Raw genomic sequence first — 12,311 nt, 5'->3', positions numbered from 1 at the left:
TGTAGTAATAAACCCAAGCGGACGAACACAGAGAGCTGGAAACCAGAGAGCCAGGGAGTCAGGCCAGCAGGCAGTCAGTCAGTCAGGCGGCCAGTCAGGAAGTCAGTCAGAGAGTCAGAGGGTCAGGGAGGCTGGGAGTCAGGGAATCAGCTAGAGACATTTGGGGAGCCAGGACGAGAGTGGCTCCCGGCGGCACGGTTTGGGCCAAGCGGACCCCGGGGGTTGTGGGAAGTTACCTCACTCCTCTGGAATTTGACGGTGTTGGCTTTGTTCATGTCCTCTGTCTCCTGCACAGTGTTGGCAGCCTTCTGGAGGATCTCCTGGGCCTCAGAGAGCTTTTTGGTGAAGCGGGAGAGCACCTCCCGTACCGGGGCCATGCGGCCTTCCGTACTGATCAGCTTCTTCTCCAGCTGACGCACGTTTCTAAGGACTGAACGACACACAAATGGGACCCCAAACGCAGCCTTTTGTAACAAACCATCAAAAAATGTATGTGTGTGTGCACAAGCACGTGTTTTCCTCACGGTCGTGGGCCTCCGTGGACTCATCGGTGGCGGTGGGCTCTCGTGGGGACAGGTCCAGTCTCTTCATCAATGTCACCATGCCCTCGGCCATGGCCGTCTTCTTTCTGATGACCTCTGGGTCCAGGTCCTGATGGACACTGTAGAGCTCCCAGTCACTGATCATTTCTGTGAGACACAAACATAACAGGGAGCACAGGGTGAAGGAAGGCTGGGATATGACTGAGGCCTCGTTACCAGAAGCGCCCCTCGAAAACTCAAACGCTGATAAATGGATGACTGTAGGAAATACAGCAACGGGGATTTGGATTTCGATCTTAAGCCAAGGCGCCATTCAAAAGTTATTGGAAATCACATATCAGCATTTAGAACATACCTAAAGGCCTATAATAATCACAAGGGAGGTGGACAGTACTCAAAGAGACAGAGCAGTGTAGCTTTAGCAGACCTAAAATTACCTTCAAGGAGTACGTTGAGGGTGGTGAGGTTAGTGGTCAGCTCGTCAGCCAGTGTGACGCTTTGTAGTGTGTCTTCATCCACTCGGTCCCCCATGGACTTCACTACACTCTCCTGGCCCACCACAAACACCAGACAGATCAATGACATAGTCAAGACAAACACCACAAGAACACACAAATCAATCACACAGTCCGGACACTACCACTACAGCTCAATAAAATAGATGTGATGGCTCTGAGAGATAAGCTAACTGATCTACACTCCCCTACTTATTTATTTGGACAGTGAAGCTAAAATATTCTTACTGGCTCTATACTCCAGGATTTTGTATTTGAGGTCAAATGTTTTTTCTCTGGCGACAGTACAGAATGTCACCTTATATTTGAGGGTATTTTCATACATATCTGTTTTACCGTTTAGAAATGAAAGCACTTCATGTATCTAGTCCCCCCATTTGAGGATGTCATACATTTTTGGGCAAATTCACTTGTTAGTGTATTAAAATTGGTCAAAAGTTTAGTAATCTGCCCCATATTCCCAGCATGCAATAACTACATCAAGCTTGCAACTCTACAAACTTCTGCAGGTGGACTTTATTTCACCTCCAGCGTAATGTAAACAGTGGAAGAGGGAGGAAGAGGAGTGCAAGTGAGTTAGATGAGCGATGAAGGTGTCCTCTTACCGTCTCTGCCAGATGGTTCATGTCTGAGAGTAGAGCAGCACTGGCCTCCTCCAGCTGCCCTGTCTGTGTCCTCATCATAGATGACTTATTTCTCCAGTTCATAAACTGAGTCTGAAAACAAAACGGGAGAAGTTAGATACACTTACACAATACTATTACAATACAGTCTATGCGTGTTAGGGTTGTGAGAAGAGAATTGTGTGATGTGCACTGTACAATATTTGGTGTATTGGTTGGTTAGTTGGTTGGGTGGTTGGTTGGGTGTTTAGTGTGTGAGATTTGCCAATATCCAGCGGCTTTGTAATAGTTAAACTCCCGAAGTTGCTCATTTCTCTTGTTTAAATCAGAATGAACTGATAATATAGGTGTGCATCAACATGATTGAGTCCCGACTATATCAGCGTGAGCAGAAAGAGAGGCTGTACTCTACCTGCAGACGGTGGGCGGTGTAGTTGTAGTACTTGAGCCTGTCATTGGCTGCAGCCCCAGTGGAGATGTTCAACACACTGACCTTCACCTGGTCCAGCGTCTTATTGGACAGCCTCAGGTCACCAGTCAGGTGCCAGATACACTCATCACAACCTGATAGGAGGGAGGAGCCAAATGACGACAAAATTATTTTCTATGTCATTTTCCAACACAAATAAATAGTTGTTTAATGATGAACTGAAATGTCTTTTTTTTTTTATTTCTAACCAGGCCCTCTTACTGATGTTGCAGGGGTTGACCATGGCTGCTTCTGGCAAACACTCCCCAGTGTGCATGTCACAGTGCCCGCTAGCACAGTCACATTCTGGATGGAAGAAACAGACACACACATGCACCTCATATATAGCTGCAGTTGATTACATGTGGAGTTCCCTTCATCAAGTCGAATGCTTTATCAGCCGGACACGTGAGAGTCAGTCTGGGTACCAAAAATATGATGGAACCCATGGTGAGTATTATGGCTGGGAAGGAGTGCTGCTGCACGTGCTGAGTGGTTTGGTACTGGCTCTGACCGTGTACTGTATATAGCTTCCTCTCTTAGTTCTTACTGCTCATGTTTTGTATTTTCTTATAATTGATACTTTTGAATACTGTGCTGTTGGGTAGGGCTTGCAAGCGAAAGGTGCAATATGCCAAAATCGCTCCGCTATTGCCTGGATGCTAAAATTCTAAAAGTTCGGACTTATTTCTGTTTATGTGACAAAACAATCTATGCATAGTGTAGAGAATCATTGTGCCATCTAAACCACTGTGGAATACCTTATCAATAGCCCAAAATATTGTATTTTCAGCTGTTTGAAGCTGGTGTACAAAACCTAAAGTAAAAGACGCAAAACCGAAAGTTAAGAATGGGCAGCATAGAAATAGCGCAATAGATCTACCGCTTCTTAGACTTGCTTTCAATGAGAATGACAGTTCTACAACTCACATTTCTATGTGAATTTGGTTGGGTCGCCCAAAAGTTACAATAGCAGCTTTAAGCATTTCACTGTACTTGCACATGTGACAAATAAAACTTGAATTTAGTTCCCTGGTTCTCTATACTGTGGCTGTGGGATGATTTTGGCAGCTGGCCAGATTAATTGGGGCTGGGCGGTGATGTCAGAGGAAAGTTGGATGCTAGCTGCAGTTTGTCCTTGTGATCGTGTACAAATGTGTACAGCTGGCCCCGGGGTTGCAGATTGCAGCAGATGCCTGCCTGACATCATGTATGAGTGGGTGTGAGAACAGTGGACTGACTAGCTAGCTGCAGTAAAAACTCTGGGGAAAACAATGTAGGTTCCGAATGTTTGACCAAACTGGTCTGGGTGGTTTATGTTCTTGAGTGTGTGAAACACAGAGAGAAAGAGTGAATTTTTAATATTTTTTTTACATCTATGACAGACACTAGCTTTTGATTCCAGGATTTCCTGCTTGTGGGTGATTGAGATGGGAGTAGGGTCACACATTACTTACTCTGGCACCCTGAGGGGCCGTAGTTCCAGTGGTCTGGGAGGCAGCGCTCGCAGTATCGGCCTCCGGCCCCTGGTTGGCACTGGCAGCTGTGGGTCAGAGGATGACAAGTAGGCCGGAGACCGGCAGCCCCACAGTCACACCTCCGGCAGCCCTGGCAACCGTTGAAACCTGTGTGACCCCCCTAAAGCACATTATAGACACAAGCCTTATAGTTAGTTTTGCTTGCTGTTGTTGTTCATGCTGTTGTTAACTGTATTCACAGTAGCCTAAACGATTTTGTCTGCTCTCTTCTCCACCTGCTTTGCTTAGTTATCAGGGCAGACTGTCCAACAGTGTGAATGTGTGTCCACATGGTCGTACGGCTCACATTGAAAAGGCCCCTGAGTGACTCACCTCACATCGGTCACAGAGTCGGCCGGTGACGCCAGGCTTACAGTGACACGTCCCGGTCCTGTCGTCACACGATCCTGTCCCGCACTTGCTGCACTCACACGCTGTAACACGGGACACACACATAGGTAATACGGCGCGGGTCACAGAAGCGTGGCATGGTCACAATGGAAAAGGTTTATTTTTGCCCTTGCGGAGGACAATACAAATGCCAATCCTGCAACAGATTGACAAGGAGTTCCCCACGTCCATTAGTATTCTATTACGTTTTCTACAAGTGACCAGAAGATCGACTCTGTTGTCTCATAGAGTGACTAGAGCTTGACTTTCCAAGGATGCTGTTCTTCCACCGATGTGCACGTGCCACAAGGTTATCTTTGTTGCACTGCACTGTCTCTGAGGCATGGAGGCATTAGAGCACGGCAGGACCAGCCCGCCAAACTACGTAAACACACAAAATGGACTTTGTTTCACATAGAGCTTTGTAATTGGCGTATGTCTATAACACCCATTATGAGCAACACAGGGGGGAATTGTCAGAGCTCTACCTGAAGACAACGCCATAGCAAGCCTTTTAAGACAAAGAGCAAGGTAAAAGCAGGGTTCAAATGCAACGTAAAGCATTTTACTGCTCATGAACACATCTTCACCCTCCAGACAAGTGGGTATCATCTTCAGACGTATAAATATCTGTTTTGTTCTCTATGTTTTTCCATGGATAGTCTTCATTGACAGTAGGGCTGACCTGTATTCGTGGAGCAAGGCACTTAGGGTTAGTCATGTTTAATAGTACTCTTGCCAAGTTGGCACGCACCTCTGCAGTTCTTGGCACTGATGGCATCACCGTAGAAACCCGGGGCACACCGTTCACAGTTGGCTCCAGACGTGTCCCCCCAGCAGTTCTGACAGAAGCCGGTCACGTTGTGGCACTCATTGAAGATGTGGTTGGGGTCCGAGTTACCGTTACAGTCACACCTCTTACAGGAGTCACCAATCATCATGGGGTTGCCAGAGAAACCTGGAGCACATCTGGGTGAGGAAGACGCAAGGTGATTGCCAATAGTTGTTTGACTTAGGGTGTCTTATCACTTATACTGAAACATCATTATTTGTAAGTATTTCCAAATATTTTCCTTTCAGGTTCAGAAAAATTGGCCCATATTCAACATGTAGAAATAGGGGAAAATGCAAGATTTTCATTTGTGGCTATTTGAGCTGATCTAATGTTATGAGTGTAATTGCTCCCATGGTGGAGTTGCAGTAACTCATGGTTGTGGCCAAGTCCCTGTCAGCACTGACCTCTCACAGTAATGTCCAGCATAGCCCTCTTGGCACTTGCACCGTAGGATGTTACTGCTTCTGTCACAGTGCTCTGCAAAGCTGGCCAGACACACAGGGGAAAGAATGTCAGTCAGTGAGCTCTGCCCGCCAACACACAGCCCACTGGGCACAGACGTCATTTTGACATCTAGTTCTGATTTACATTTGGTTGAGTCGTCAACTAACGTGAATTAAACATGAAATCAACACAAAATGGCACCATGTCATTGGATTTCGATGACAACTTGGGTGAGAGGAAGACTAAATTCCTTTACGGTGATGACTTTTGGCAAATTCAATCCGTTTTTTTTCACGCTGATTCAACGTCATCAGTTTTGTGTATATAAATATATATATATTTTTTTTACGAAGTGGGAACAACGTTGATTCAACCAGTTGCCCAGCGGGAGGTTTCTCCCTGCAGGGCCGACACAACAGTAGGGTCTGGAGGTACATGCGCTGTGGCTTACTTGTTGGAGGGGATCGAGAGGGGACAGGCGCACGGCCGGCAGGAGTGACGTCCGTATGTGTTGACGTCAGGCATGTATCCGTCTTCACAGATCTCACAGAAATTCCCAGTGGTGTGGTCCTGACATGACTGTATGGTAGGGGAGAGTGGGGTAAGTTGAGCTACCCTTGTTTCTAGGAAACCATACACAAAATTCATAATTTGACCAAATATTTAGGAAGAGCCTATCCTTTAATGGAGCCTGTGAAGGGGAAAGAAACACATATAAAAGTGGTAAATAAGTCAAAGAAATGTATTTGTGTTAGAGGTTTCATGACGCTTGTATCTAAACCAAAGTAGATCATTTTAAGATTGTTCTATACATCAGTTGGGGTCTCCATAAGCTTCATTTAAGGTCCTAAACCTAGCATGAAAGTGCATCCTTGTGGCTGTGTGAGCTAATATAGTCTAAATGTTTGCCTTGGGGTAAGTTGAGCCAATGGTTGAGCAAATGGAAGTGTTTTCTTCCCAGGCGTAATGCAAGGCATTATCACTGGGATATGAGGTAACAACAGAGCCTAGCCTATGTTAAAGTGTTAAAAAAAAAGTACAAAGTGTTTGTTTGCTGCTAAGCCGGTGTAAAAAGTTGCTTAAAATTATTAAAATACCAAAATGATTGTGATTGTGTTGAAATGTGTTTGGGAAATAAAGATAAACATGGTTTTTAAAAGGTAGGGGTAATATTTATTTCAGTACAGGAAGTTGTAGGCGGTTTAAGTTACTCTATCCCTCGGCTCAACTAACCCCATGCCCGGAGTAAATTGTGCCAAGAGATCACTTTTTTTTGGACAAGCTACATTTTCAAAACTGCAATGTTTACATGAATTCTGATTATTTCCAGGGATACACATCAACCTAAAATATATGTAGATATCTTTGTGAGAAAGAATACTATATTTCCCTTGATGGAGTGATATTATATATATATATATATATATACTCTACCCTAAAGAGTGTAATCTAGTTGAAATATATTACTGATATAATAGTATTATGATTAATCAAGAGGAGGTAATACATGGGAAAAGACTTACTATACAAATACCAGTGATCTCCTCACAGGTTTCTGAATGGCCTTTGCAGTTACATGGTAGGCATTTGTTCTGGTTACTGAGGAAATATCCTCTTGCACACACCTAAGAGAGGGAACATGAGGGAGATGTTTGTAAACAGAGTACAACCCCAGTTTCCCACAAGTACAAATTTGCCCCTGAACCTGATCTGTCTAAAATGAACCAGTTTAATGGCTGCAGAAGTAGAAACACATTGACCAGAGAGCAGCTGGGTTCCTGACGTTAATGCCAAGTTGCTAACGAGGCACTCTATCATTCAACAGCAATTTCAGAAAGTAGAGCACCTGGAATCGTTTTGGCCAGCCTGGCTTAGGTTGGTCTGTCATCAATGGGATACAACGTTCCACTGTTTTCCACAACATCTCTCATCAAACACACTCACATTCCTTCGTGGGAGAAGGTGCTCTCTTATTCAGCTACTGTAAGATGTGGAAGTTAAGCACAGTACATGACCTGGGGGGAAAAAGTATGACATACTCGATACTGCTCTGTAATATATTTACAGAATGTCAGTTACACCAAAACATTTGTGCCAAATTCACTCTGCCACTTTTTCTGCCACTGGTAGTGCTGTGGACTAAAGTGCAGGGATGTGGGAACGACAGTCCCGGCTCTGACACCTCTAGAGTTTCTCACTCGCACGGCCAATTTATGAGACAGTACTTTTAGTCATCCCACGTCTGGTACATGTAAATCCACTTCGAGGTGGTTTCCTGCTGCAGTGTGATGTCAGAGTTCAGTAACCCCTCTCCACACACACACACACACACACATCACTTTGATCTTCAGTCACCCCATTCAAAGAGCGCAGTGATCATACAATACCACTCTGTTCATATTGGCCTACTGTAAAGAATGCCAAGTTTGCCTCCCCCCTTGCTCCATACAGAGTGGCTGGGACAAATACATCATACACTGCAGAGATACTGTATGCTCCCAGTTGTGATGCATATTTTCCCCTTGATTTATTCATGAGCAGGCCGTGAGACAGAGAAATGCCTCTCCAGTGAACTAATGTGGAACATCCTGTGAACAGCAGTGCTTTCATGACCGGGGCAGATTTTTCCCTGTAGCCCCTTCCTTCCAGTGGCTTTCCTGACCGATAGTACACAAACGAAATAAGAACAGACGTATACATCACATTGTTACGATGTTATAGGATGTCCTGGTTACAGTTCAATCAATTCTACTGACCTTATGCACGCACACATACAGTATGTTTGCATTACAATTGATGACACACTTTTTTTTATTGAACTTTTGATTGAATAATTAGCAGAGAAGAAGAACCTAGACCAGACATGATGTAAAATGATCTGACTGTGCACTGGGACGATAAGCAGTCTAGAGATCCATATCACAGATGAGGCCATTGGACAAGGGTTCTAAGTCCACCACAGAATGTTAGTCCACCGGTTTTAGCGGTGGCTGACAGTGCTGAAGAATGACCCTTCATTGCTAATGACTGGATTTAGAATGATTAGCTGTGTGACGTCCTGTGACGGGTCAAACAGCTGGACGATGCATCCACAACCAGACCCGTGGGACAAGAGGTTCCTGGGAAAGATGGAGCAGAATCAGCAGATGGTTTAGTGTGGGATAGGCTGTGTCCAAATGGCAACCGATTCCCTACATAGTGTACTACTTTTGACCACCAAGGCCAATACAGTAGGGTTCTGGTCAAAAGTAGTGCAATATGTAGGGAATAGTGTGCCATTTAGGACTCAAGTGTGTATACAACCCAGTAGCCTTTACACCACGTCATATCTAATTACATTATTTCCTGTTCGTATTAATGCTTTCATTAAAATGTAATTTGGTTTCGAATCCCCTATCATTCAAAAACCAAGCCCAAACTTTGGGTGATATTTCCCCTGGGCATAGGGAGTAATCCTGAGATACTGAACATGAACCCCTCAATAAGAATTCACAGCATGGTGAATGCTCTAATCTGCTCCTAAATGGCATGAACATTGAAATAATGGACATCTGTAGCCCTCTGGTCCACTATGAATGTCCTCGGTATGTGAGCAATTTCGGAACTTCTCCTCTGTGTGCCCACTACCGTAGAGAACAAAGATGACATTCACCACGCGGTATAGCCTCTCTGTGTTTCATATGCAGCAGCATGTTCCAAAGACTATGTCACTGGGGCTCCACTTCTAACAGGACTGAACACTGTTAAATGGTATGTGTTTATCACTAGCTGTTCATATCATGTGTTCAGAAGTGCTGTAGTGGGCCTATGTTATTAGATTCACAAGATTGACCATGAGTCTGCCTCTATCTCTGCCTCTGGGACAGCGCTGAATAAATACAGTGGGTTTTTAGCTCAGGCAACAAAAAAAAAATAAGAATGGGCTTCAAACAGGAATCCAGTCCAAAATCTACATCTCTTCAGGCCTGAGGCTGTGAAATCTCGCTCTCTTTGCAATGGGAACAACAAACCATATGCCTCCCTGATTCCACTGCTCACCAATAAGGGGCAGATAGCTTATTGACTTTGGCCCTGGTGAAGGCTTCAGTCCCTGGCTTAGTGGTAAACTCCTCGGAAGACACTGGGGGGAAAAGGGCCTGGTTAGGTCATGTGAATTTCATCATAATCCAAAAACAGAGCAGAGACGATATGTCTGCAGTGGAGAGGCCTCATTCTCCTCATGGGACAATGGTATTCGAATGCTCACAGAACAAGTAAACAATCTTCACATTTCACAAGAGGCGGAAGATCGTCAATTCTCAATTGGAACACTATGGGGGGTCTGCTCCCTGCCCCTCCCCCACACAAATCTAGCTATTCAACTCATTGTTCTTACATTAGTCTAGCTCTGGACACATTGTTTTGCCTGTGTCCCCCTGAGATAGAAGAAGGCATCTTTAAACTCGAGGCCCATTATAGGGGTCCCATTTGGCCCCACAAACAGGAAATACCAGCCTGTACCCAGTCTACCCACTATAAATACATCAGCAGCATGTCACGTATTGTTTCTAATACTCTTTCTACCCGCTGTGTTCCCTCTATGTGTGTTGCTCAACACTTGGCAGCTGGTTTCCATTAGGGCCCTATAGGGGGGCCAGCGGGTGCCAGTGGAGAATGGCACGGCCCTCATCGAGATCTCGGCTGGAGCTCCTCCGCTAACAGCCCGACCCCAGGCAGAAAAAAGAGAGGGTTGAGAGGCAGCACTGAGTGGCCAGAGTGCGGCCATAGAGATATAGATCCACACAGCAAGATCCTCTCACACCCAAACCACCCCAGCACTTCACAAATGTCTACGAAGCACAATGACTAACTCACAAACCTGTCTGTCTTACAGTGGCTCTCAAATCTAAACCCGCCAGGGTTTAGCTACAGAGGCATTCAGCACAAGTCTTTGACATGACACAGTCCAAAGGACAGGACTCTTTCCACAGTCGTGGAAAAGTTTGTAACAACAACAGGCCCTCTATATTTAGCTGCGATAAGGCACTGGAAGCCTGCTATGCATCCTGTACCAGCCAAGCAGAGGAAAAAACTAAAAGTCTGGTCTTACTTTTACCACCGAACGCTGTTCCAAATCTAAACCGTTGGGAGCCGCTGAGCAGACGATCCCTGAGAGGATGATGGAGAAAAGAAGGCAGAGGCATGGCAGAGCTCTAGTAGCAGACATGTCTGTGTGTAAGTCCAGTGGAGCACTGCTCCCTCTCTGTCTCTCCCTGTCCCGTCTGTCGGGAAGTCTCTCTGGGACACAGGCAGCTCTCTCCCTCGCTCCACTGCACCCGTTGGTTTCACTTTTCCACTGGTCCGACCTCCAGATGCGGTGCCTGCGCCAGCCCAGCCCCAAGTCCTGTAAACTGTGTGTACTTCCTCCTCTCCCTCCTCCCTCTCTCCTCGACTCCCCCCTACGCCTCTCTCAGTGGACCTGCCTCTCCCCAGAGCCTGAGCTTAAATCACATACATATGGGAAGTCTGGAGAGAGTGGGAGGGGGGGGGGGGGGGGGGGTGAATTGAGAGAGAGAGGGGGGGAGGGAGGGAGGTAAAGAGAGAGGAGGGAAGAGAGAGTGGGATAGGAGATAGTTGAATTGAGAGGGGGGAGAGGGTGAGAACGAGAGGGGGAGAGAGAGAGAGATGGAGAGAGGGGGGAGAGAGAGCAATAGAGAGTTCACTAGACTAGTGTGTATGTCCAGCAGACAGACAGACAGACAGTGTAGTGTAGACATCCAGACGGCATATCTACCGCTGACTGTCAGAGTCACATTGAGTGTTGTCTGGCAGCAGTCGCCTCCGTTTGCAGGGTCCGTGTGTGGCACCCTTTCACCTTGGGGGCCTGAGTAGCAGACACAACCCCCAAACCCCCTCAGACCCCTATCCCTTCCCCCTGTGCTCCACTCGTCCAGGAAGAGAGGGCAGCCGGAATAAGCCTCAGCACTCTGTCTGTAGTACAGGCTGAAGGAAAACCAGCTGTCCTCCCACCCCACCTCCCCCCCCTTCTCCTCCACCCCTCTCCCTTGCCGGCACCGCCTCTATGTTTGTTTACCCAGGTCAGACCGTCAAAGAAGGTGATTCATTTATGAAAAATGTGTAAGGGTCAGGATGCTTCCACACACCAGGAAGAGGCCGGTAACTGACTGACTGACTGCTACTTTCAGTCACAAAGGAAGTATTGTTCTGTGTATCTGTTTTTATGTGTATGGGCATTTTCAATGCAGAAACTCAAGACTATAAAGTGACATGTCATGCTGGACACTAGATTGTCACAGGGTGATTTTGTTCTCGCTTCATGTCTGCCTACAGAGAGCGTGTTGTAAGCCGTTTCAAATGCGGCTGAGTTGTGCCATTGGTCCTGACTGGACCATGTGGAAGTCATATGTCTCAGATGACCAATAAACAGGTTGTCAAATTCCATTGATGCATGTTAGGGATGTTCCTTCCCCGCAAGAACAAAACAACCCCACAGCGACATGGCAGTTAACCGCATCCACTTGAATGAGACACATCAAAGGAGAGCAAACCCCAACCTTTATAACATGCATAGGGTTTCTCTCTCTCTCACACACAGACACAGCACACACACTGCCTTATGTAAAGTTTGGGAGAGGCTGAGAGCTCATAATATGTTATTATAACCAAAAGCAGCAATTCAGCGTTCTGAAACGCGCACGCTCTCAGCAAGGTTTGTCTTAACTCAGTGAGCACCATGTAAACAAACTTCTCTGGCTGCATGTTGAAGAGGCTGTTGAGGATACTGTGAGTCTCCTCTTGGTCCCCGGGAGTCCCTCCCCCGTTTGCCCTATTGCACATTGGAGGGTCTAGACACAGGGGGAGATCACTCACAGGGCATCGCCTTCTGGAATGATCTGTGGGCTTCACAGAGGTTCACTCCTTCATGGGTAAATCAGTCTGTGGTGGTCTACACTGCCCCATTCAGCCCACTGAGCCC

At 46.3% G+C, this 12,311-nt stretch overlaps 1 protein-coding gene across 1 annotated transcript in view; it reads right to left on the bottom strand.

Moving 5' to 3' along the window:
• Nucleotides 1-10,851, bottom strand: part of LOC139407049 (laminin subunit alpha-4-like) — a 30,851-nt gene extending 20,000 nt beyond the window's left edge. Inside the window, exons 1-13 of the mRNA XM_071150354.1 lie at nucleotides 10,425-10,851; nucleotides 6,859-6,960; nucleotides 5,787-5,914; nucleotides 5,296-5,376; nucleotides 4,811-5,025; nucleotides 4,000-4,100; nucleotides 3,607-3,787; nucleotides 2,372-2,455; nucleotides 2,093-2,244; nucleotides 1,663-1,773; nucleotides 980-1,091; nucleotides 525-689; nucleotides 237-430 (exon numbers count right to left, since the gene is read on the bottom strand). Of these exons, the coding sequence (XP_071006455.1) occupies nucleotides 237-430; nucleotides 525-689; nucleotides 980-1,091; nucleotides 1,663-1,773; nucleotides 2,093-2,244; nucleotides 2,372-2,455; nucleotides 3,607-3,787; nucleotides 4,000-4,100; nucleotides 4,811-5,025; nucleotides 5,296-5,376; nucleotides 5,787-5,914; nucleotides 6,859-6,960; nucleotides 10,425-10,541 (1,743 nt within the window). The 5' untranslated portion in view covers nucleotides 10,542-10,851. The remainder of the gene's footprint in view (nucleotides 1-236; nucleotides 431-524; nucleotides 690-979; nucleotides 1,092-1,662; nucleotides 1,774-2,092; nucleotides 2,245-2,371; nucleotides 2,456-3,606; nucleotides 3,788-3,999; nucleotides 4,101-4,810; nucleotides 5,026-5,295; nucleotides 5,377-5,786; nucleotides 5,915-6,858; nucleotides 6,961-10,424) is intronic.
• Between the last annotated feature and the right edge of the window lie 1,460 nt (nucleotides 10,852-12,311).

The sequence above is a fragment of the Oncorhynchus clarkii genome, chromosome 4 (assembly GCF_045791955.1).
Source record: "Oncorhynchus clarkii lewisi isolate Uvic-CL-2024 chromosome 4, UVic_Ocla_1.0, whole genome shotgun sequence".
In the NCBI taxonomy this organism is placed as follows: Eukaryota; Metazoa; Chordata; class Actinopteri; order Salmoniformes; family Salmonidae; genus Oncorhynchus; species Oncorhynchus clarkii.
Note: the sequence above shows the minus strand (reverse complement) of the source record. Positions and strands in the feature narration are given on the sequence as shown.